Genomic DNA, 26,572 nt, shown 5'->3' on the forward strand with positions numbered 1-26,572 from the left:
CAATAAGTGATTTTCATTTTCATTTTCATTTCATTTCATTTTTCAGAGGGGTTTTTACAACAATTGATAATAACTTTCATGGTCACCGTTACTGAGACAAGCTTTATATTCTAATTTATTCATTGAATTTAAGTTCCACCAGCAGCTGTGTGGGGTTTGAACCCCTATCCCCAGTATTATCCTGGGCCTCTGGATTGCCAGCCCACTACACCATCATATGGCCCAAAATATAAATATGTAGTATATTGTGGCCTGTTAATGTTCACTGTATTGACTTTCACGTGAAGTACAATCATGTGAACATGAAAACTGTAGACACGTTCCTGAGATTTCCTCATGTACAACTTGTCCACCAACCTCAGATAATTACCCCAATGATATTATCAAAATAAACTCAGCCAAGCAGGTTAATTTGTGAGCATGGGTCCTGTTTAAGAGTGTGCTGGCTCACCCATCTAATCTCCAGTAAGCACATGCCATAATTTGGCATGATTTCTTTATATCTTCTGAGGAATGTTAATCCTGTACGCAATGGAGAAAAAAAAAATCCCGTTTTCATTCTTGACGTTTTTCCGATGGAAACTATAATATAGCAAACATGATACAGGGTCTGACTTTGAAACATGCAAATCTTAATGTCTGGAATTCCATCAATTATAATTCTTTATGAATACTTCACAAATAGCACAAAAAATTATTTGAAAAAAATCTTTTGTACGCTTATTGGATGTTTGTTGAATCCACTGCCAATATTTGATCACTGGGATTAAATACATGTGAGAGAATGAGATGGTTTCATTCAAGGTTAAACACTTTCCAGATCTAAGTTTTGAAGGTGTTATTTGAATTGATGAAATATCTTTGTTTCTATAAATGTGATTACTTGTTTTAACCTGTGTAAATCTAATTAAGTTTCTGACACTTTCTGTCATTTGAGAAATTGAAGATATAGTAGGAACTTTAGATAGATTTCAGTAAACAATCTACCCCAATTATAGTTACTTATTAGACCTGGGCTCTGTTAAACTCCGACAAGTACAAGTGATAGCTTTAGATTCAAGATGGTCAAGTACACCGTTTATTTCAAGAAACTATTGTCAAACCATTTGAACAAATACAATGATTTAAGAAATCCTTCGATGACAGAATGGAGATCTTGTGGCACAGTGCGTAGCGCTCCTTTGAGTCAGAAGCTCAGGGTTCTAGTCCCACCCAAGGACTTGATGACCAAGGAAGGTGCATTCATAATGCAGCCAAACAGGTTGAAGGCGTCCAACATGCCAATGGCTGGCGGTAAGAGCGAGGGTGTTCTGCCGCGGAACGGAAGATCCCACCGGCGTAGAATTCATCACATTGAATAATCCTCCCCTCTCCTGATCCCTCTCTCCCCCACGCCTCGCTTCCGGTATGCATTACAATGAAAAACAACCCACCTTGGCTGGAATTCTCCTGCGTTGGGATTCTCTGTTCTTGCTGGAAGTACATCCCCACCCATTGGGGGGGGGGGGGGGGGGGGGAGGGGGGGGTGCAGGGGGGGTGGCATCAATGGGAAATCCCATTGACAATCAGTGGAAGTAGAGAATCCCGCCACCAGTGAATGGTACGCCACCCAGAAACACGCAACTGGGCCGCCAGAGAATCCAGACCCTTATTTCCATTTCTGAAAAACTTAGAGTGGGCTGACAGCAAAGGTCAGAATTGGCACTGAAGAACAAGCACAATATTGCATTACAGGAACGACTGTACAATGGCTGACTAATAGTGGAAGAGGGAAGTGATTGCAAAATAATTTGTTGTCTCTGAAGTACAACGACACCGATTACAAGCCAGCACTTTTGAGGAAACAAGATGGTAGGCATTAGACTGGATTCTCCAACCCCCAGCCACATGGGGGTTGACAGCAGCAGGCAGTGCGCTGTTCACTGGCAGCAGGATTCTCTGTTCCCAACACTGTCAATGGGATTTCCCATCAAAGTCACTGTACACCACCGGGAAACCAGTGGGCGAGGGTGCACTACTGGCAGTACCAGAGAATCCCGCCACCGCCAGTGAACAGCCGGAATATTCCAGCCATAGTATGTGTGTGCTCTAATGAGCTTGGCAATTAATTGAACTTGTCTAAACACCCAAAGCACCTCCAGTTTTATTCCTTACCCAGGGAAGGGAAACTAGGGTCAGCCAGGGATGGAGCCTGATATCCTATTCACTTACGTAATATATACACCTAACCATACTTGGATCAATGGTTCTGGCATGCAAAATGTATTTTAATGCAAAACAGATAAGAATATATTCATTTCACAGTGTCATGAAACATAAATTAAAACCATTCCACAATTCACAAAGGAATGTTGACATTACTTCTTGTTGTTTTATTATGAATAAATTAATATATATTAATTGCTTCAAGTGCAGATTCATATTTTATCACACTGCAGTGCTGAGTACATTAACAAGCCTCATGTTATCATACCTCTGCCAGGCCCGCAGAGAAGTGGTTACAGTTCTTGTGCATGAGATGGTAGGCATTGCCCTTGAATTCCTTCCCAAGCTCTTCGATAATTTTGTCGACATCTTCTTCTGTGAAGTCTGTCGTGCCAAGAGCGATGGCCTCTCTGAATAAAAACAATAATTTTGTTTTCAGAAATATATTTGGTGCGTGCAGATCTCCCATTGGCATTGCTCATGTGAGTCAGAAGATAGGCTGTACATGACAGTAAAGATATCCTACCATGTATTTATAGATTACCACCATTAGACTAAGTCATTTTGCATATTTAATACATGGCATTATGTATCATAAAGCTGGCACTATCATGATTCAGTACATTTCTGTGACACTCTAAATCAGTAGCTTTGAGTTTTCCCAAGATACCTATTTTTTTTTAAACTCACATTACATTTCTTATATTTGGGATAGATGCCGAGCTATGAAACCAATGTGCCCGCCATCTTTTTCTGCCTCCAGCCCTTGCCTGTCTTTTCCCAATTTCCTCCTCTCTCGACTCTTAAGTCCCTTAAGACTTTTTTTTCGGTTCAAACAACGGTTTCCAAAGCACAACTGACAGGTATAACCACCATAAGAAAGAACCACAGGATATCTCTCTCCCATCTGTCCTGACTCAGGCGACTTCACATGTGTTTTAGATGTGGGCCCTAGTTAAGAAATAGGCCCTTCCAGCCTGCTCCACCATTCAATACGATCATGACTAATCTACTACCTGTTCAGATGTCTCATAATAACAAGAGTACCACAGTTCAGTCTCATTCAGTCCTCATTAAAGCTACATGCATTACCCAGCATGATCATTGGATGCTCATCAACAAAGACTGCATTTCTAATCTCTTGGTGACGGATGCTGCTAATACTCCTCATATTCCATCACCACTTGGGTAAAATTGGATGAGATTGGATTTGTTTATTGTCACGTGTACCAAGGTACAGTGAAAAGTATTCTTCTGCGAGCAGCTAAACAGATTATTAAGTACATGAAAATAAAATAAAAGAAAATACAGAATAGGGCAACACTAGGGACACAATGTAAGTACATAACACCGGCATTAGGTGAAGCATACAGGGGTCTTGTGTTAATCAGGTCAGTCCATAACCATGATTGGGAGCATTAATGACTTTGGTTACAGAGTCTCGCCTTGCTCCATTCTTAACTGGAAGTTTGCAGTCTGAAGCTTTTTCTAAAAGGAGCTGTTATGTTCCTGGATTTGCTCATTAAATGCCTTTGTGGCAATTCAAATGAACGGCTGTGTGATGGGCCACTTGTTAAATGCGCTAATCAGTTTGGCACTATGCTGCACAGACCAGAAGAATTAACTCTGAACATGTACTGGGTTATTTTATTTTACAGAAGGTGATGACAGGGCAGTTACAGTGTTTATTTGGTAATGTGCAGTATGCTACAAGTAGAGTGTAGTAGTCACCACTGTTTGTATATATGACGTATATGAGAAATAATACGGTAAGGCTCCTGTACTACAGGTACAGGGGTAGATCCCTGCCTGTTGGCTCCGCCCAATAGGCGGAGTATAAATGTGTTTGCTCACCGAGCTGCAGTCATTTCGGCAGCAGCTGCAGGAGGCTACACATCTCTGCTTAATAAAGCCTCGATTACTCTCGACTCTCGTCTCGTCGTAATTGATAGTGCATAAATTTATTAAGCAGAGATTTTACAGCGATGGACCTACGCATCAAGCCAGATCGCCTGCAGCTGCACCCTCAAGCAGACAACGCCACATCGGCCTTCGACCACTGGCTAGCTTGCTTTGAAGCCTACATCGGATCTGCGACAGAACAACCCTCAGAAGCACCGAAACTCAGATCCTGTACACACGGTTGAGCTCCGATATTTTTCCCCTTATCCGGGACGTGCCCAACTACACTGAGGCCATGGCACTTCTGAAAGAAAACTACATCCGGCCGATCAACAAACTCTACGCCAGGCACCTTCTGTCCACGCGGTAACAACTCCCCGGTGAGTAATTGGTGAGGAACTGTGATTGCCAGGCAGTTTCGGCCGTTGAACATTCTGAACTCCTAATCAGGGACGCTTTCATTACGGGCATAGGGTCGGCGTAAATCTGCCAGCGCCTCTTAGAAGGGGGTACGCTCGACCTCACGGTGATCAAAAAACTCGCGACCTCACTAACGGTAGCCTCCCGTAATGTACAAGCGTACACCCCCGACCGCACGGCGTCCCCCTCCTGGACATCGTGGACCCCACCAGCGACCACCCCCAGCCAATCCCAAGCCTGCGCCGCGCGGCAGCCAATCAACCCCGGGGGGGGCCCAAGTGCTATTTCTGCGGGCAGACAAAGCACCCCCGGCAGCGCTGCCCGGCGTGGAGCGCAATCTGCAAGGCCTGCGGGAAGAAAGGACATTTCGCTGCGGTGTGCCAGGCCCGGTCGATCACCGCTGTAACCAGCCCCATTGTTCCTGCAACCCCCACATGTGACCCATGGGTGCCGCCATTTTCATCCCCACAATCCACGTGCGGCCCGTGGGCGCTGCCATCTTCCTTGTATCAGAACACGTGCGGCCCATGGGCGCCGCCATCTTCCCTCCATCAGACCGCGTGCGGCCCGTGGGCGCCGCCACCTTTAATGCCATTTTGGATGGCGCCTTAGGACCCCTGCTTGTCGGGCACCTCATCGGGCCGCTCATCGCCCGCAACCCCCGCCGACTGGCCCGGGCCCACCAACACCAGCCGCAGCTCACCTCCATCACGCTTGACCAGTCCCGGCCACACAACCTCGCAACCGTGACAACGACGGTGAAGCACGATGGCCACAAGACACCTTGCCTTCTCGACTCCGGGAGCATGGAGAGCTTCATCCACCCTGATTTTGCTGGTTCCTCGCGGTACACCCCATTACCCAATGAATCTCCCTGGCCTCCGGATCCCACTCCGTGGAGATCCGGGGTTACTGCACCACCACTCTCACCGTCCAGGGCGTAGAGTTCAGCAACTTACAACTCTACGTCCTCCCCAACCTCTGCGCTGCCTTGCTACTGGACCTGGACTTCTAGAGCAACCTCCAAAGTCTAACTCTGAAATTCGGCGGGCCCCTAAAACCCCTTACTGTATGCGGCCTCACGACCCTTAAGGTCGATCCACCTTCCCTGTTTCCAAACCTCACCCCGGATTGCAATCCCGTCGCCACCAGGAGCAGACGGTACAGTGCCCATGACAGGACCTTCATCAGGTCGGAGGTCCAGTGGCTACTGCGAGAAGGCATCATTGAGGCCAGCAACAGCCCCTGGAGAGCCCAAGTGGTAGCTGTAAAGACTGGGGAGAAACACAGGATGGTCATTGACTAAAATCAGACCATCAATCGGTACACGCAGCTCGACGCGTACCCCCTCCCACGCATATCTGATATCATAGATTATCATAGAATTTACACTGCAGAAGGAGGCCATTCGGCCCATCGAGTCTGCACCGGCTCTTGGTCAATATGGTCAATATGGTCAATCAGATTGCACAGTACCGGGTCTTCTCTACAGTGTACCTGAAATCTGCCTACCACCAGCTCCCCATCCGCAAGGCGGACCGCCAATACACTGCTTTCAAAGCAGACAGCCGCCTTTACCACTTCCTTAGGGTTCCCTTCGGCGTCACTAATGGGGTCTCGGTCTTCCAACGGGAGATGGACCGAATGGTTAACCGGTACGGACTGCGGACCACCTTCCCGTATCTCGATAACGTCACCATCAGCGGCCACGACCAGCAGGACCACGACGCTAACCTTTTCAAATTTTTCCACACCGCCAAACTCCTGAACCGAACGTATAACAAGGAGAAGTGTGTGTTCAGCACCATCCGCTTAGCCATCCTTGGCTATGTGGTGCAAAATGGAGTTCTAGGGCCCGATCCCGACCGCATGCGCCTCCTCATGGAACTTCCCCTCCCCCACTGCCCCAAGGCTTTCAAACGATGCCTGGGGTTCTTCTCATACTATGCCCAGTGGGTCCCTAACTATGCGGACAAGGCACGCCCACTCATTCACTCCACAGTTTTCCCCCTGACGGCCGAGGCTCACCAGGCCTTCAACCGTATCAAGGCCGACATTGCCAAGGCCGCGATGCACATGGCAACGAGATCCTCCCCTTTCAAGTCGAGAGCGATGCATCAGACGTCGCTCTGGCCGCCACCCTCAACCAGGCAGGCAGGCCTGTGGTATTCTTTTCCCGCACCCTCCATGCGTCTGAAATTCGGCACTCCTTCGTTGAAAAGGAGGCCCAAGCCGTCGTGGAAGCTGTGCGGCATTGGAGGCATTACCTGGCCAGCAGGAGATACACTCTCCTCACTGACCAACGTTCGGTTGCCTTCATGTTCAATAACACATAGTGGGGCAAGATCAAAAATGATAACATCTTGAGGTGGAGGATCGAGCTCTCCACCTACAATTACGAGATTTTGTATCGCCCGGGGAAGCTCAACGAGCCCCCCGATGCCCTATTCCGAGGTACATGTGCCAGCGCACAAGTGGACCGACTCCGGACCCTACACGACGCTCTCTGTCACCCAGGGGTCACCCAGTTCTTTCACTTCATAAAGGCCCGCAACCTACCCTACTCCATTGCGGAAGTCAGGGGGGTCACCAAAGATTGCCAGGTCTGCGCGGAGTGCAAACCGCACTTCCACTGGCCAGACTGAGTGCACCTGGTGAAGGCCTCCTGTCTCTTTGAACGTCTCAGCATGGATTTCAAAGGGCCCCTCCCCTCCTCCGACCGAAACACGTACTTCCTTAATGTGGTCGACGAATACTCCAGATTCCCCTTCACCATTCCATGCCCCGATATGACGTCTGCCACAGTCATCAAAGCACTCAATAGCATCTTCACTCTGTTCGGTTTCCCCGCTTACGTCCACAGCGTCCTGGGATCCTCCTTTATGAGTGATGAGCTGCGTCAATTCCTGCTCAGCAAGGGCATTGCCTCGAGCAGGATGACCAGCTACAACCCCCGGGGAAATGGGCAGATGGAGAGGGAGAATGGGACGGTCTGGAAGGCCGTCCTGCTGGCCCTGCGGTCTAAAAATCTCCCGGTCTCCCTGCTGGCAGGAGGTCCTCCCCGATGCGCTCCACTCCATCCAGTCGCTACTTTGCACTGCGACTAATGCAACCCCCCATTAACGTCTCCTTGCCTTCCCCAGGAAGTCCACTTCCGGGGTTTCGCTCCCAACGTGGCTGGCAGCTCCAGGACCCATTCTCCTCCGCAAGCATGTGTGGCTCCACAAGGCGGACCCGTTTTTACATAGAATTTACAGTGCAGAAGGAGGCCATTCGGCCCATCGAGTCTGCACCGGCTCTTGGAAAGAGCATCCTACCCAAGGTCCACACCTCCACCCTATCCCCATAACCCAATAACCCCACCTAATCTCCATAACCCAGTAACCCCACCCAACACTAAGGGCAAATTTGGACACTAAGGGCAATTTATCAGGGCCAATCCACTTAACCCGCACATCTTTGGATTGTGGGAGGAAACCGGAGCACCCAGAGGAAACCTACGCACACACGGGGAGAATGTGCAGACTCCGCACAGACAGTGAGCCAAGCCGGGAATCGAACCTGGGACCCTGGAGCTGTGAAGCAATTGTGCTATCCACAATGCTACCGTGCTGCCCCTGTTGGTTGAGAGGGTACAGCTACTCCATGCAAACCCGCAGTACGCGGCGTACCCCGACGGCCACCAAGACACCGTCTCCCTCAGGGACCTGGCACCAGCTGCCCCCCCCCCCCTCCAACTGCACCGGCGCACCCATCCTCCCCCCAGTGCACCTCACCACAGCCCCCGCTCCAGGACGATCCGTCCTCCCATTGGATCCACCCGGGGATGAAGATGAGGACTTGGTCACCGGCGAACAAGCCGGCACCTGCATCTCCACCGGGACTGCGGCGCTCACAACGGAGGATCAAGGCACCCGACCGGCTAAATTTGTGAACTTTTCCCCAAACTGTACAATTTACAAATGCTCACATACATGTAAATAGTTTTCCACCAACCCCGCTGGACTCTTTTTTAACAGGGGGTGAATGTGGTAGTCACCACTGTTTGTATATATGACGTATATGAGAAGTAATACAGTAAGGCTCCTGTACTACAGGTACAGGAGTAGATCCCTGCCTGCTGGCTCCGCCCAGTAGGCGGAGTATAAATGTGTGTGCTCACCGAGCTGCAGCCATTTTGGCAGAAGCTGTAGGAGGCAACACATCTCTACTTAATAAAGCCTCGATTACTCTCTACTCGCGTCTCGTCATAATTGATAGTGCATCATAGAGCTATGCATAAATATGAGACCAGTGTCAGGGGAGTAAAGTACTAACGGTCAATGTAAATAAAACACAGGCATCTTTGAATGGACCTCCATATATAGAGTTTATAAGAGTTGAGCAATGTGCTTTCAGACTCTGATTAGTTTGGAGTCCAGTCAGTAAAAAAGTTTGGAAACTGAATTTATATCAATGGGAATTAAGGTTTGCATTAACAGCAAAAACGAAAGACTAGTGCTTACATAACACTTTTCACAGCCACTGGATATCACAAAGCACTTTAGAACCAATCAAGTACTGTAGTCACCCAGGTAATGTAGAAATGATGGCAGCCAATTTGTGCACAGCAATCTCCCACAAGCAATGTGACATTGGGCAGATAATCTGTTTTGGTGATGCTAACAGAGGGATAAACATTGGCCAGGGCACCAACCTGCTCTTTTTCAGAGTAGCGCCATGGGATCTTGTGTATCCAATCAACCTGGCAAAGCCTCAATTTAACCTCTCATTCACAAGGTTGCACCTCTGACAATGCAGCACTCCCTCAGCACGGCACTGGAGCATCAGCCTTGATTTTTGTGCTCAAGCTCTGGATTGGGATTGGGCCGAGAATATAGGAGCAAGAGTAGGCCATTTGGCCCTTGTGATTCAGAGGCAAGGTTGCTACGAACCTAGTTATAGCTGACAACAGCGAGTCAGAAGGCTTTGGATTCAAACCCCAACATGAAATTTCAATATAAAATGACATTTAAGGAGGTAGCACGGTGGTTAGCACTGTTGCCTCACAGTGCCAGGGACCCGGGTTCAATTTCAGCCTGGGGTGACTGTCTGTGTGGAGTTTGCACGTTCTCCCAGTGTCCGTGTTGGTTTCCTCTGGGTGCTCCAGTTTCCTCCCTCAGTCCAAAGATGTGCAGGTTAGGTGTATTGGCCATGCTAAATTTCCCCATTAGTGTCCAAAAGGTTAGGTGGGGGTCACTGGGTTATGAGGATAGGGTAGGGTGTGGGCCTAGGTAGGGTGCTCTTTCAGACTGGGTGTGCCGAATGGCCTCCTTCTGTACTCTAGTGATTCTATGATGGTAAGTGCTGTATTGAGCAATTGTCACAAAATTGATCCTTCAGTTAACATCACAGATTATCAGGACACTATCAAGTTGGTGTTTCTGGGAGATTGTTACAGCTGCAGATCAGCTACCACATTTCTGACATTACAACAGTGACTATACTTTATAGGTCTGGGATGCCCTGAGATTTAGAAAGGTGCCATGAAATCTTTTAATGATATATAATTATCTGAAAAGGTGCAGGGTTAGGGGAGAAGGTGGGAAAATGGCACTCAGTGAATTGATCATTCAGATAGCCGGTGCAGATGTGATAGGTTGAATGGCCTCCTCCTGTACTGCAACCATTCTGTAATTCTGTTTATATTAGACCGAGGACCTGCCTGCTTGTTCAAGTGAATGTGGAAGATCTCATGGTATTCCTCAAAGTACAGAGGATTTTTTCCTATATCTTGGACAACATTCATCCCTCATCCCCAAAACGGATTGACTGATCATTGATTACACTGCCTTTGTGGGGTCTTGTTGCAGAGTTTGATTACGTAACGTCAGTGGCTGCACTTCATAAGTAACTGTCGCTGTGAAATGCTTTCAGGCCTTTTGAGGTTAGTCAAAGCAGCTTCTTTCTTGCAAATGTTTTTAATTTCTTGAAGCATAAAACACAGATTCTGCATAGTGCACTGTATTATTCTGTCAAGAAAAGTGCCATAATAAGTGATAGTTCATTAATCAAATATACAATAATGTTAGAGTGAATGATAATCAGAAGTTACCCAGTGGTTGCTATTTACATGGCAATCCAATTTTGTGGTACCATTTCTGGAACTTGTACAGCAAGGCTTATGTGAATGAATTAAAGGGGTCTTTGGAGTGGATTTGCATCACCAAAGTCAAAATGAGACAGCTTTACACTGACCCTGCAGTGTTCAGGATGAGGATCCCTCCTAACATGGAGTATGAGGATGCAGATGTTATGCTGCAGCTTTACAAAACCTGGGTTAGACACTACTTGAAGTACGGTGAGCAGATAGGAGTGCCATACCTTAGGATGGAAATTTTGGTCTTGGAGGGACTTCAACGTAGGTTTACAAGAATGATATTTGGACCTCAGGGGTTAGGTTATAAAGAGAGATTATACAAATTAAGCCAGTTTCTCTAGAATTGATAAAGTGAAGGGATGATCTGATCAAAGTCTTCAAGATATTAACAGGAAAAGACAGGGTAAATAAAAATAAACTGTTCCACTGGTCAGGGTTCTAGAACAAGCGGGCATCATCTGGAAATTCAGGCCAGACAATTCAGGAGAGATGTTAGGAATCGCTTCTACTCACAAAGGGTGGTGGAGGTTTGGAGCTCTCTCCCCAAAACAGCAATTAATGCTAAATCAGTTGTCAATTTTAAATCTGAGAAAGATATTTTTTTGTTCAGCAAAGACATTAAGGGATATGAGCCAAAGGCAGGCACATGGAGTTAGGTCACAGATCAGCCATGATTGAGTGGCAGAACAGGCTCGAGGAGCTGAATGTCCTATTCCTGTTCCTACATTCCTATCAGGATGAGGGCATGTAGGGATCTTTGAAGGAAGAAATCTCTTAATCTACTTTACTTCGGAATTATCCCACTGATATGCTAATTTGCAGGTCAAAATAGACAGCTGCAATTATAAATTCCCTTTTATTTCCTTTCTCTATTTTCTTTTATTCAAATTTTATATTTTAATCTTAATTTTCCAAAATACTTAGGTCTGGGAAGTGATTCAGCGACACAATTGTGCCCGCGCAGATCCTGGGTGCAATGGGTGAATCGTATGCCAGTACCAAATCGGGCTCTGGGCCAGGTGCTGGGCGAGTCACCCAAATCGTCTGCCCAGCGGAATCTGGATCGTGACCTCGCTGGCCGAGATACAGATCTGAATCTTTAAATGAGCCTTACCTAGAGCCTGCCCTGTCCCTTACCAGCCATTGGAGACCCCTGGGTGGTAAGGGACAGGGCAGGGTGGCACTCTGGCATGCTCACTGGCATCTGGGCATCTTGGCATTACAAGCCTTATGCCCTTGCAGTGCGTCCTTTGAGTACGGTGAGCAGATAGGAGTACCATACCTTAGGATGGATATTTTGGCCTTGGTGGGAATGCAACGTAAGTTTACAAGAATGATATTTGGACCTCAGAGGTTAGGTTATAAAGAGAGATGATACAAATTAAGCCAGTTTCGCTATTAAGCAGTGGGATGTCTGGGTGGCACTGCCAGGCTCACTGTCAGGGTGCCAGGCTGGCAGTGCCAGGGTGCTCAGGTGCCAGGATGGCACTGTCATGGGTCAGGCCTTGCCAGGTAGAGGAGGGCGAGAGTGTGTTTCCGAGGGCATCTCCAAGATTGGGGGTGAGGGGGGGGGCGTCATAAAAGCTGGGGATGTCCTGAAACTGGGGAGTTGGGGGGTGGGGTGGGGTGGGAAAATGGCACATCGATCTGCGAGGAGCCTTTCTGGCTTGTAAACTGAAGCTCATCAGCAGGAAATCACTCCCCGAGGCCAGCAGGAGAAACTCCCCAAGGCCAAACAAAAGCAGCAAAATGCTGTTGTAGAGTGAGATATTTCTCGGAAAAACACCCCGCTAAACGTGACGCTCAGCAGACTTTAACTTCAGTCCGCTGAAACGCGCCCCTGTTGTAGGATTGGATTCTTCTTTTTCTTGAGCTCTGCTGGAAGGCAAGTCCTTGGAAATTATTCCCCTAACTGCGGCGAAGCGCTGTTATTTTTTTTTAACTATAGTCAGGAAAAGGAGGCAGACCCTTATAATCTACCTCAGCTGCAACAGGGGTCATATCCTGTGCTGTTGCCGTGAACCTCATACACATGCTGGCCACAAAGCCAACTGAGCAAAGCAGCCCTACCACCGCCTTGCAATTTTGCATTAACACACAGTAATCACACACTGATCCTGATACATGCATTCTCAGTAATCACTGCACTGACACTGATGCTGATATGATGTGGAGATGCCGGCGATGGACTGGGGTGGGCACAGTAAGAAAGTCTTACAACACCAGGTTAAAGTCCAACAGGTTTGTTTCGAATCAGTAGCTTTCGGAGCGCAGCTGCTTCCTCACCTGACTTTTTGCTGATAGACTGGGGCCGGATTCTCTCAGCCCACGCTGGGCCGGGGAATCGGCAGGCCTGGCGTGAATCGCGCAACGCCGCCCCGATGCCGGTCCGCCGATTCTCCAGAGAGCGGAGAATCAGCGCCATTAGCGCCGGCGCAGTTGGCGCGGCGCCGGTCGGAGGCCGTTCTACGCGCCCCCCCCCCGACCCCGGCGATTCTCCGCCTGGGATGGGCCGGGTGGACGCAAAAGAAATCCGAGACCCGCCGCCGCCGTCCACGTGTAGTCTTGCACTGCGGGACCTCAGCGTGCATCATTCTGGGGGCACCCTGGTGGTGGGGGGAGGGGAGGCGGGCCCGACCCTGGGGGGGGCGGGGGGGGGGGCCTCCGCTGTGGCCTGGCCCGCGATGGGGGCCTACCGATCAGTGGGCCGGTCTCTCGGGCTGGGGGCCTCTTTTTCTGTGCGACGGCCCCTGCAGCCCTACGCCATGTTGCGTCCGGGCCGGCACAGAGAGGGAAGCCAACGCGCATGTGCACAATCGCGCCGGTCGCAGTGCGCGCAGACATGAGGGGCGAGATTCTCCGACCCCCCGCCGGGTGGGAGAATCGCCGGGGGCTGGTGTGAATCCTGCCCCCGCCGGTTGCCGAATTCTCCGGCACCGGATATTCAGCGGGGGCGGGAATCGCGCCGCACCGGTTGGCGGGCCCCCCCGCGCGATTCTCCGGCCCGGATGGGCCGAAGTCCCGCTGCTAAAATGCCTGTCCCGCCGGTGTAGATTAAACCACCTACCTTACCGGCGGGACAAGGTGGTGCGGACGGGCTCCGGGGTCCTGGGGGGGGGGGGGGGCGCGGAGCGATCTGGCCCCGGGGGGTGCCCCCACGGTGGCCTGGCCTGCGATCGGGGCCCACCGATCCACGGGCGGGCCTGTGCCGTGGGGGCACTCTTTTCCTTCCGCCTTCGCCACGGTCTCCACCATGGCGGAGGCGGAAGAGACTCCCTCCACTGCGCATGCGCGGGAATGCCGTCAGCGGCCGCTGACGCTCCTGCGCATGCACCGCCCGGAGATGTCATTTCCGCGCCAGCTGGCGGAGCACCAAAGGCCTTTTCCGCCAGCGTCGGGGCGGCGTTGCGCGATTCACGCCAGGCCTGCCGATTCTCCGGCCCAGCGTGGGCTGAGAGAATCCGGCCCCAGTCTATCAGTAAAAAGTCAGGTGAGGAAGCAGCTGCGCTACGAAAGCTACTGATTCGAAACAAACGTGTTGGACTTTAACCTGGTGTTGTCAATTTTGCACCCCAGAAATACATAGTTACTTAACCTTATACCGTGAGTTGGCACATGGGGAACAAGCAGGTAATATGGGCTGTGTTGTGAAGAAGGTGTCCAGCGTTTAAGACATATCAAAGCAGAGCAGATTGTATGTGGAATGGTGAGTGACGAACATAAATTGGTCTGCAGCAAAATGAATGAAGTGTTAAAGCTGCTTGCAAACTAATAATGTAACATTAGCCAACCAGTCAAATAACGGCATTGCAACATATGTTATTATGAAAAACTGCAAGAAAGGATGAAAAAGGAATCCATCCTGAAGAAGATGCCCAAGACCAAATGCCACCCATGGACTTTGATATGCCCAGCAGCCAAGCTGTGGAGTTGAAAGATCCGAAAACAGTTCCAGAGAAAATGACGAGATTCGCTGTGGTACGGGCCTGCATGGTCGATGGGACAAAATTAGAGCCTGTGGTAATTTTCAAAATCATGCTGAACCTCAAATTCCTTGCAGGAGTTTTTGTGTGCGCTCGTGACAACTGTTGGATGGAGCAAAGTTATGGATTGAAAAATGTATGAAATAGACCTCCTGGTGGCTTACATAAAGAATGCAGTTTATTGGTGTGGGTGCTGCTCAGCTCCCCTATAACTGAGGAGATCACAAGGTGCCTACAAAAAAATAAACACTGCATTTCAGTTATACCAGGGGGTCTAACATCCATCATTCAACCTTTGGTTTTCCCTCCATGCAATAAGGGGAACCCCATTTTAAGACATATAAATATGACTCATGGACTTCCCCATTGTAACATTCCCCCATGGTGGAAAGTCTCCCCCACCCCCGCCAGTATGACATTGGTGCAGTTCACAACAGTTTTTGAAAAACGGGGAACTGTTGACCAGGACCCATTGGGGCCGCACAGTTAAATACAGCCCCCAGGGGAGAGAGGAATTTGTTGGGGCAGTACCCTGACACAGCCCCCTGGCACTGCCCAGTGCCAGGGAACAGTGATGGGGCTGGGCTTCCATTGGGATGGGTTCCGTGACCGTGGGTGGGGCTCCCTACGTGTAGAACTTTGTGTCAATGGCAGGGAAGGAGGGTTCCATGTTGATGGGGTGATTTGTTAAAAAGGGTGTCCCAATCTCTCAGGATCCAAAGTTTTTTAAAATAAATTTAGAGTCCCCAATTCTTTTTTTTCCAATTAAGGGGAAATTTATCATAGCCGATTCACCTACCCTGTACATTTTTGGGTTGTGGGGTGAGACCCATGCAGACACAGGGAGAATGTGTAAACTCCACACGGACAGTGAACTAGGGCCAGGGTTGATGCTGGGTTCTTGGTGCTGTGAGGCAGCAGTGCTAACCACTGTGCCACCTGAAGTGTTGGGTACATGTATTTGGGGTTTAACTATATACAAGGGGCGATGTCGGGTGTGACATAACAACGAGGTTGTACCATGAACAAAGAACGGGGAAACGTTGAACAATAAAGCGAATTCCTGTAACGATAAGAACATAAACATATTGACAAAGTGGTTGCATGAGTTCAATGTATAAACAGTCTCATAAGTCCAGTCTAGTAGGTGGGTGACGAATTCCGGTTGACCGCCTCAAGGGCAGGCCTGGAACCAACGGCTGAGGAATGGGCCTGGCCACGGGCGATGACGAAAGGGGCATGGTAGCAGGCAGCTCCACGAAGTCAAAATCAGGAACACCAGGAGGGCACGGTGTTGGTGTAAGGTCTCGTAGCGAGCGTGGAAGCAGGCGAAGAGCCCGGCGATTGCGCCGACGAACGGATCCATCAGGCATGCGAACCAGGAACGAGCGGGGAGCCACGCGTCGGAGAACTTCGGCAGGTGCTGACCAGCCACCTTCTGGTAGGTGGATGCGGACTTCGTCTCCAGGGGCCAGGGCGGGAAGATCAGTTGCCCGTGTGTCATATGACCTCTTCTGGCGACCGCGCTGCAGTTGCATCCTGTGCAGTACCGTAGCATGGTCGATCGTGAGAGCCAGAATGAAAGGTACAGTAGTCCTGAGGGCGCGACCCATCAGCTGCTGGGCTGGTGAGAGACCAGTGGCGAGTGGGGCCGAGCGATAGGCCAGCAGGACGAGGCAGAAATCCGATCCGGCAGCAGCAGCCTTACAGAGGAGCCTCTTGACAATGTGAACGCCCTTCTCCGCCTTTCCGTTGGACTGGGGGTGCAGAGGGCTGGACGTCACGTGTGTGAAGGCATACAAGGCAGCAAACGATGACCATTCCTGGCTGGCGAAACAGGGCCCATTGTCCGACATGACAGTCATCGGAATGCCGTGGCGAGCGAAGGTGTCTTTCCAGGCCCTTATGACAGCGGACGACGTCAAATCGTGCAGGCGTATGACCTCTGGGTAGTTGGAGAAGTAGTCAACAACGATGACATAGTCCCTGCCGAGCGCGTGAAAGAGGTCCACACCCACCTTCGCCCATGGGGACATCAGCAGCTCATGGGGCAGAAGCGTTTCAGGAGGTTGCGCCGGCTGAAACCATTGGCAGGTTGGGCAGTGGAGCACCATATTGGCAATATCGTCACTGATGCCCGGCCAGTATACCGCCTCTCAGGCCCTCCTTCTGCACTTCTCGACCCCCAGGTGGCCTTCGTGTAGTTGGTCGAGAACCAGCTTGTGAATGCTGTGCGGAATCACAATCCGGTCCAGCTTCAGAAGGACACCATCAATGACGGCCAAGTCGCCTCGGACATTGTAGAATTGCGGGCACTGCCCTTTGAGCCAGCCTCCCGTCATGTGGCGCATCACACATTGTAGAAGGGGGTCGGCCGCAGTCTCTCTGCGAATACGGGCCAAAGTGGAGTCGTCAGCTGGCAGATTTGCCGATGTGAAGGCCACCTGCGCCTCGACCTGACATATGAACCCCTCAGTATTTGGCGGCGTGCTCACTGCTCTCGATAGGGAATCCGCAATGATAAGGTCCTTCCCTGGGGTGTAGACCAGTTGGAAGTCATACCTCCTGAGTTTAAGTAGGATGCGCTGGAGGCGAGGGGTCATCTCGTTCAGGTCCTTGTTTATGATGCTGACCAGGGGGCGGTGGTCAGTTTCAACAGTGAACCGGGGAAGACCATACACATAATCATGGAACTTGTCTAAACCGGTTAGCAAGCCCAGGCACTCCTTTTCGATCTGCGCGTAGCGCTGCTCTGTGGGGGTCATGGTCCGCGAGGCATAGGCGGCCGGGGCCCATGGGCAGTGTTATCCCGCTGCAGGAGCACTGCCCCAATGCCGGACTGGCTGGCATCAGTCGAGATTTTAGTGGCACGAGACGTGTCAAAAAACGCCAGTACCGGTGCAGCGGTGAGCTTGAGTTTGACCTCCTCCCATTCCTGCTGGTGTGTGTGCTTCCACTAGAACCTTTTGACGGGGTGGCGCAGAGCTGTCGTGTGGGAGGCAATGTTGGGAATGAACTTCCCCAGGAAGTTGACCATGCCTAGGAAGCGTAGGACAGCTTTCTTGTCTGCCGGCTGCGGCATGGCTGTGATGGCGCTCACCTTGTCTGCATCCGGACGGACCCCTGACTGGGAAATGTGGTCTCCCAGGAACTTCAGCTCGGTTTGGCCGAAAGAACACTTGGCTCGGTTGAGGCGCAGGCCGTTTTCACGTACGCGAGCAAAGACGCGTTGGAGACGATAGATGTGCTCCTGTGGTGTGGTGGACCAGATGATGACGTCGTCCATGTAGACGCGTACCCCTTCGATGCCTTCCATCATCTGCTCCATGATCCTATGAAAGACCTCGGATGCCGAGATGATGCCAAATGGCATTCGGGTGTAGCAGAACCTGCCGAAAAGGTGTTGAAAGTGCACAGCTTTCGGCTGAACGGATCTAGTTGGATCTGCCAAAAGCCTTTAGAGGCATCCAGTTTGGTAAATATTTTTGCCTGGGCCATTTCACTCGTGATCTCTTCCTGTTTGAGTATGGGGTAATGTTCCCTCATAATATTGTGATTGAGGTCTTTTGGGTCAATACAGATCTGGAGTTCGCCGGAAGGCTTCTTGACACACATCATGGAGCTGACCCACGGCGTGGGCTCCGTGACCCTGGATAGGACCCCTTGGTCCTGGAGATCCTGCAGCTGCTGCTTGAGGCCGTCTTTGAGTGGCGCAGGGACCCTGCGAGGTGCGTGAACGACCGGGATGGTGTCCGGTTTGAGGCGAATTCGGTAGGTGTATGGCAGTGTTCCCATGCCCTCGAATGCCTCCTGGTTGTGGACGAGGAGCGATTGGAGCTGTGCATTAAGCTCTGCATCCGGGAAGTCAGACGTTCCGCCTGGAGAGAGAGAGTGGACTCGTTGCACGAGGTGGAGAGCCTTGCATGCCTGTGCGCCTAGCAGGGAATCCTTCGATGAGCCGACTATCTCGAATGAGAGTGTGGCCGTGTGTGTGTTGTGTGTCACCTGGAGCTGGCAGGATCCCATAGCCGGAATAACGTTCCCGTTGTAGTCGACCATCCTGCACCTGGACGGCCGAATTGGTGGTCTGACCTTCATGGCATAGAAGGCTGACCATGCTATGAGGTTGGCGGAGGCGCCAGTGTCCAGGCAGAAAGTTATCGGCGATCGGTTTACCGTCAGGGTGGCACACCATTCATCACCGATGATTGATCGTGTTAACACGGTTCCCATCAATGACCGCAACACAGAAGGCGTCTCGGTCATCTGTGTCACCGGTCTGGATGTCGTCTGGGCAAGATTCGTAATGGGGAGGCTGAATGGTCTGCACGTCCCTGCGAGGTTGTCGGAGTTGTAGAAGATTGACAGGTTGAGCTGCTTGACAGTAAGTAGCGTAGTGGCCCACCTTGCCACAGCGTAGGCATTGTCGGGTTCTTGCGGGACATTGCCGCTTTAAATGTGCAGCTCCACAGTTGCCGCACGTCGTGACGTCATGATGTTCGTTGCACCACTGCGCATGCGCAGTTTGGTCTTGCGTCGGGCGCGCCTGCGCATCACGCCCCTCAGTGTTGCCGTAGGTTTTGGCGCGCACAAGCGCGGGAGGCCTCGAAAAGCGCGCAAAATGGCCGACGTCGTCCGGGCCGCGGGCCGGGAGGAACTCGATCGCCTGGACCCGTTCGGCCTCGTGGGGCACCTGACTCACCGATCCGGCCGCGTAGGACCCCCGCCGTGCCGATCCGGTCGCCTGAAATTGTGCATAGCAGCTAGTCGCGTTTTCGTGCAGGACACAGGCTTCGATTGCGGAGGCTAAGGTGAGGCCTTTTATTTTTAAAAGCTGCTGGCGTAGGGTGCCCGAGGTGACCCCAAAAACGATCTGGTCCCGAATCATGGAGTCCGAGGTGGTGTCGTAACCGCAGGACTGCGCGAAGATGCGGAGATGGGTAAGGAATGACTGAAAGAGCTCATCCTTACCTTGCAGGCGCTGCTGGAAGACATATCTCTCGAAGCTCTCGTTGACCTCGACGTTGAAGTGTTGGTCGAGCTTGAGAAGGACCATCTCATATTTGGATTTGTCCTTGCCTTCCGCGAACACCAGGGAGTTCCCTCTTTTGTTGGCTTCCAGAAAGAGCTGGAAGCGCTGCTTGAATAGCTTCCAATTTACGCCGAGGTTCTCAGTGACTTGCAGCGGCTGCGGTGTGTTGACGGTGTCCATGGCGCAGGATGGCAGATTTGTGGGTAGGTGTCAATTCACTCCTGGAATCATGAAGTGTTGGGTACTCTGACACACAGACGAACCAACACGGTTGCGTATGGTACAACGCAGTTTTATTTCATTGAACTATAAACATAGTAAACTCTGGTATTCAGCACATGGTGAACCTCTGAGTGGCTGGCAATCAGGTCTGTGCCCTGAGCCCTCTCCTGCTCGAGTACCCAGGAAGTGTCGTGTTCCCTGCTTTGTACTGTGTATGCTCTTGTCTGTGATTGGCTGTCGTGTTGTGTGTGTTGATTGGTCCGTTGATCTGTCCATCATTATGTGTGTATGTATGTGCTGTGATGTTCACCTAAATATCATGACACCACTGAGCTGCCCTTTTGAGGAGGCAAGGTTGGTGGTGATGTCATAGGACCCATTTCCTGGTTTTTTTTCCAACGTGTATAAAAATTTGGCAGGAAAAGCCAGCGGCACAGCCAGTGGGCTACATATATGCCTGAGTTGACACTTTGAAAAAACCCGGCTAATTTTGCCCAATGCATTTTTAGAATAATTTTATTGTGGTTAAGGGAACCTTTATACAATTAATTCATTCAATAAACCTTGCCACATTTATTTAATATGAATTACTGGTGTTACATTTTTTTTCACATTTCAAAATGGCAAACACCCACATGGCAGTTCACATTTTATACTCAGCCCCGGTTTTTGGAAGGATTCCTTGGAGGCGTCAAAGGTTGACTTATATGCCGCAATCTACGGTAATCACTGCACTCACCCTGATACTAATAGATTGGTGTGTGGAGGAATACACAGTAGTCACTGCACTTACTCTGATACCTGTATTACCAAAACTCATTTTTTTTAACAATTTCCAAAATTTGGACAAGGTCCCAGATTTTCATGAAGGGATGGGCAAATGTGTTGAGCCCTCACAACTTAGACTCGCTTTGCACCTTATTTTTGTCTCTGAGAGGTTTTGGCATGGAGGATTCGGGTGGTGTGTGGGTGCTGAGATGGGCTGATCAGAAGGGTTGTTTCAGTTTTGAGGACATCAAATGAGCTCCTCACATCATTTGCATTCCCCTTACACCCCACTCCTCACCTCCTTGCTCATCCCATTCTACCTCAAGTCCTCCTCATTCTGCCATCCCCCATAAATTCCCCTCTATGTATCCCACATAGCCACTCATCCAATGTCCACTATAGGCAGACTGCAGGACATTCAGAAAAAACTTCTAACAATCGAATAGAGCTGTACTGAAACACACTTCATTTAGAAAAGAAAACGAATTCAAAAAGCCATTCAAAAATATTTAAATCCCCTCAACTGGTAAATTTATTGTAAAAACAAATAGTTACCCATTTGCCGCACCTAAGGCAGAAAATCCTTTAATAACCACTTAAAATGGTCAATAAAAATGTAACACAAGTTCCTGCTGAGATAAGTGGCTCCGGAGATTTTAATAAATAAACAAGCATTCATAATAGGCTCAACTCCAATAACAACATTTGGAAATGTAAACAGTGGAGTCTATTAAAAATGAAAAAATGCCCTCTCTTTTTAAGCTGTTCTTTTTCAAAGCCCATTGCCAGTCACTGAATGGAGTAAACCAAGTATTTGGAGTTTTTTCTAACTTAATGCAGCAGGACTTTTTTTTTCAAAGCTAAAAATCACAGATGAAAATATAACAGGAGAATTTCCCAGTCCATTTTTGCACAGTTTTTAATGCATTATGGCACTTTTCCCAATGAGAAATGTACTCCGATGCATCTCAGTACTTAAATGCTGGTCAGTGTAATGGTAAACTTACCTTTTCAGGACAATTAAAACACATCTTCATTTACAGTGTCTAATAGTCGCATTTGAAGTTGTCAAAATATTTAATACTTACTTACCAGAATGTCCCTGACAACTCAGCAGCCTTCCCCCACTGATTTTGAGTGGGCTGGTGGGCCTTTTCAGCGCTTTCAAAACACAGAAAGGGCAGCATGATGACGCAAGGGCAGCATGGTAGTTCAATGGTTCACACTGTTGCCTCACAGTGCCAGGGACCCGGGTTTGACTCTGACCTTCGGTGGCAGTCTGTGTTGAGTTTGCACATTCTCCCTGTGTCTGCGTGCATTTCCTTTGGGTACTCCGGTTTCCTCCCACAGTTCAAAGATGTGCAGGTTTGGTGGATTGGCCATGTTAAATTGCCTCTTAGCATCCAAAAGGTTAGGTGATGTTATTGGGTTACGGGGATAGGATGGGGGCCTAAGTATGTTGCTCTTTTGCAGCATCAGTACAACCTCGATGGGTTGAATGGCCTCCTTCTTCACTGTAGTGATTCTATGATTCTGTTCTCTAAAAGCCACACCAGCGCACAAAGAAAGTGCAAATTTGCTGTGGTCCTCACAAGAGATACATGTGCATGTTGCACCCAAGGCCAGCCTGACCAATGAAATAACTTGACAAGAATATATCGAATCAGGGGGGCAAAGGAAATTTACTTCCATATTCAAAAAGGTCACAATTCCAGTTTTCCACTTCTATTGGAAGACAAAATCCAGGCCAAGTTTTAATGCCTCTTGCAGGAATTGTAATGGTGCACAAAATCATGTTTAAACTCACCATATAAAGAAGAAACTGATTATAAACAACCCTAAATTCCTAGACTCATATATAAATCGCAAACATTGGCGATATTGTAACACTAATGTATCCTAGATGTTAATCCCAATAATTATATGCTGAGGAAGAATGGGTAGACTTTGAGGGCCCAGCCCCAGAATGGGCAGGGCCAGATACTGTAGTGAGTCATTCCAAACTCCATTGAATACAGCAGGACAGTACAATCCACCGATGGGGTGGTCCATCAAATTCCACCCAATGAGTCTGAAGTTAGCCTGTATCTTAAAATGGGTTTCTTTCCAGACATCCAGAGTGAACTGGTTTACATACTCCTGCAATGATGTCCTAATCCTTCCCTAATATGGGAACCACTGTGTTTAACTACCAACTTTAAGGCTGAATTCTATTGCAGCACAATTTCAACTTTGACACTAGGAATGTGAGGGAGGTCAGAGCATTAAAATTGATTTAAAATATTTACTAAATTATTTTTATATGAGAAGCTATCTAACTCAACATGGTGTCAGGAAAATAGAGGTCAGTTTTAAGCAATTTATATTTGTATTGTAAACATTAGAAACAAGATATATGACTTTAATCATATATAGGTATAATTTAATGTTTCTGTGGCCTGGAAGGGTAAAATGTATGCTTAGATTCATGCTGGGCAAAGGTGTTTGTGTGTGTGGGCGCTGATTAAGTTCCATCTGTGTTTCTATTGTGCTTAGAGAGAGCCAAGTATGAAGAATAAATAAAAGACACAAGCATGTGGGTGTTGCTTAGCAACTGGGGCCTTGTAAGGTAGAGAAGCTTTTAAGTTTTAGTTCAGCTTACTTGACAGCAGTTGAAGATAGATAATGAGAAAGAAGTCAGCTCTCAAAACTCTGCTAGAAGAGTTGGTTTGTAACACTAGAGAGGAAACATGTCTCTCAGCTTTGCGAGAAGAAAAGCCATACCATTGAGTAATGGTTTAGAAAATAATTGCAGAGATCTGAAGGGCAGCAAGTTAAGGAAACTAGAGAAGTTTAGAGAAGTCTTAGGTTAATGGTACCAGAACAGAGCACTGTTTAGTACAGACAGATAGAGCTGAGAAGAAGGCGGAGACACCAAAAAGATATCTGAAGTAATTTTTAGGTGTGTGAGATTTTACGACAGCCTGTGGAATGCGAGTTGAAATAATTATGGAAATCAGTGGCTGGATCTCGGAGTTTGTGTAAAAGCAGTTAAGACAAAATAAATCCTAAAAGGGTTGGTACAAAATCTTGGACTGGATTCGCTGTTAAAGGTAGAGTGGTAGCTTTGTTCAAAAGTGTATTTGTAAAACCTGGTCTGTTTTTCAGAATGCAAACCACTAAGGGAAAGCATACTTATGAGAGAAGATTTTAAAGTGTATTTTTGAGAGTGGAATTTGGAAACTCAAGTGACAATCGTCTGGGAGGATTCTGAGGAGACATCCACAGACATTCACTTGGGGTTCAGAGTGAAGAGTGTATTTGCCCACAGTCATCTTGTATGGTTAAAAGGGATTTTATGTTAATGAGAAATTAAAATGTATTTGATAATCCGGAAACCTATGTGTAATTGTTAAGGTATGGGCAGAGTAAAGGAGTATTGTACCATAATCCTTTTTTTTCATGTCATATATCTATTTTCCTGTTGTTAAAAACTAATTAGCAGTCCTGTGACTCTGTTCCCTCACATTTGATTTTAAATCAAGTAAAAGTCACATAACAGAATTCTCCGCCGGCGAGATCCTCCAATCCACTGGTAGCACACCTATGCCCGTGGATTTCTTGACAGTGTGGGGTGGCCGCAATGGGGAACCCCATTGGCCAGCCGCGGGAACGGAGAATCCCACTGATAATGGGGGTGCGCTGCGCCGGAAAACACAGCTGGAAGACCGGAGAATCCCACTCACAATCTTTTGAGCCAGGATTCCATTCTGGGATCTTCCCATCCAGTTATGACATCAACTGGGATCGTAACAATGGGAAGATATTGAGGAGCTGAGGAAGTGAGCGTGTATGTCCGCAGGACCTTGAAGGTGGCAGGATAGGCGGACAAGGTGGTCAAGAAAGTATATGGAATGCTTTTCTTTATTGAGCGAGGTATTGAATACAAAAGCAGGGATGTAATGGTGGAACTGTACAAAATGCTGGTTAGGCCACAACTAGAGTTTTGTGTACAGTTCTAGTCTCCACATTACTGGAAGGACATAATTGCTCTGGAGAGAGTACAGAGGAGATTTACAAGAATGTTGCCCGAGCTTGAAAATTGCAGGTATGAGGAGAGATTGGATAAGCTAGGGTTCTTTTCCTTGAACAGAGGAGATAAAGGGGTGGCCTAATTGCTGTGTACAAAATTATAAGCTGAACAGTCAATTATCATGGGCACAGATTTAAGATGATTGTTCGAAGAATTAGAGGGGCATGAGGAAAAAGGTTTTCACCCAGATGATGGTGGGCAGCCGGAATTCACTGACTAAATTGCTGGTTGTGGCTGAAACACCCAACTCATTTGAAACGTTCCTGATCTGCATCAGCAGTGCTGTTGATGCATGATCAATTAAACAAAGACGAGGGTAGGATGTAATCGAGGCTTTATTACACTGAGATGTGTGGCCTCCTACAGCAGCTGACGGAATGGCTGCTGTACTGGGAGCACACATATTTATACTCCGCCTACTGGGTGGAGCCAACAGACAGGGATCTACCCCCGTACCTGTAGTACAGGGGCCTTACCTTAAAGCACCTATATCAACATCCTATATATACAATATATACATCAGTGGTGACTACCACATTCACCCCCTGTTCAAAAATGAGTCCGGCGGGGGTGATGGAGAACTATACACAGAAAGTTGTGTTTTAAAAGTACAGATAATATTACAAATTCAGGCGGCCCTCTGCCTTGATCTGTCGTTGAGAGCGCCGCAGTGCTGGTGGCGACTCTGGCAGCGGCTTGGTCTTCGGTGACTCCGGGAGCGTGTCGAAATCCTCTCCATCCCCGGGTGTGAGCAAGGGGAGGACGGATTGTCCCGGAGCGGGGGCTGCGGTGGGGTGCACCGAGGGGGGGGGGGAGGGGGGGTGGCGCCGGGTCGGAGGGGAGGGGGTGTGTGTGCAATCAGCTGGTGCCAGGTCCCTGAGGGAGACTGTGTCTTGGCTGCCGTCGGGGTATGCTACGTAGGTGTACGGCGGGTTAGCGTGAAGTAGCTGTACCCTCTCAACCAACGGGTCCGCCTTGTGGAGTCGAACGTGTCTACGGAGGAGAATGGGTCCTGGAGCTGCCAGCCAGGTTGGGAGTGAAACCCCGGAGGTGGACTTCCTAGGGAAGGCAAAGAGAAGTTCATGGGGGGTTTCATTAGTTGCGGTGCACAGGAGCGACCGAATGGAATGAAGTGCGTCGGAGAGGACCTCATGCCAGCGGGAGGCCGGGAGGTTTCTGGACCGTAGGGCCAGCAGGACGGCCCTCCAGACCGTCCCATTCTCCCTCTCCACCTGCCCGTTTCCCCTGGGGTTGTAGCTGGTCGACCTGCTCGAGGCAATGCCCCTGTTGAGCAGGTACTGGCGCAGCTCCTCGCTCATGAATGAGGATCCCCGGTCGTTGTGGACGTAGACGGGGAAGTCGAACAGAGCGAAGATGGTGTTGAGGGCTTTGATGACGGTGGCAGACGTCATGTCGGGGCATGGGATGGCGATGGGGAATCGGGAATATTCATCGACCACACTGAGAAAGTACATGTTGCGGTCGGTGGAGGGGAGGGGCCCTTTGAAGTCCACGCTGAGGCGTTCAAAGGGGCGGGTGGCCTTCACCAGGCACGCACGGTCTGACCGTGCGGTTTACACTCCGCGCAGACCTGGCAGTCTCTGGTGATCGCCCTGACTTCCTCGATGGAGTAGGGCAGGTTGCGGGCCTTGATGAAATGGTAAAATCGTGCGACCCCTGGGTGACAGAGGTTGTTGTACAGGGTCCGGAGTCGGTCCACTTGTGCGCTGGCACATGTATCTCGGGATAGGGCATCGGGGGCTCGTTGAGCTTACCGGGGTGATGCAAAATCTCGTAATTGTAGGTGGAGAGCTCGATCCTCCACCTCA

At 49.4% G+C, this 26,572-nt stretch overlaps 1 protein-coding gene across 1 annotated transcript in view; it reads right to left on the bottom strand.

Annotated features, from left to right (window-relative positions):
- LOC140396922 (deubiquitinase DESI2) overlaps positions 1-26,572 on the bottom strand; it is a 253,108-nt gene that overhangs the window by 42,042 nt on the left and 184,494 nt on the right. Inside the window, exon 4 of the mRNA XM_072485857.1 lies at positions 2,474-2,615. Coding sequence (XP_072341958.1) covers positions 2,474-2,615 — 142 coding nt within the window. The remainder of the gene's footprint in view (positions 1-2,473; positions 2,616-26,572) is intronic.

This window comes from Scyliorhinus torazame, chromosome 2, assembly GCF_047496885.1.
Source record: "Scyliorhinus torazame isolate Kashiwa2021f chromosome 2, sScyTor2.1, whole genome shotgun sequence".
Taxonomy (NCBI): domain Eukaryota; kingdom Metazoa; phylum Chordata; class Chondrichthyes; order Carcharhiniformes; family Scyliorhinidae; genus Scyliorhinus; species Scyliorhinus torazame.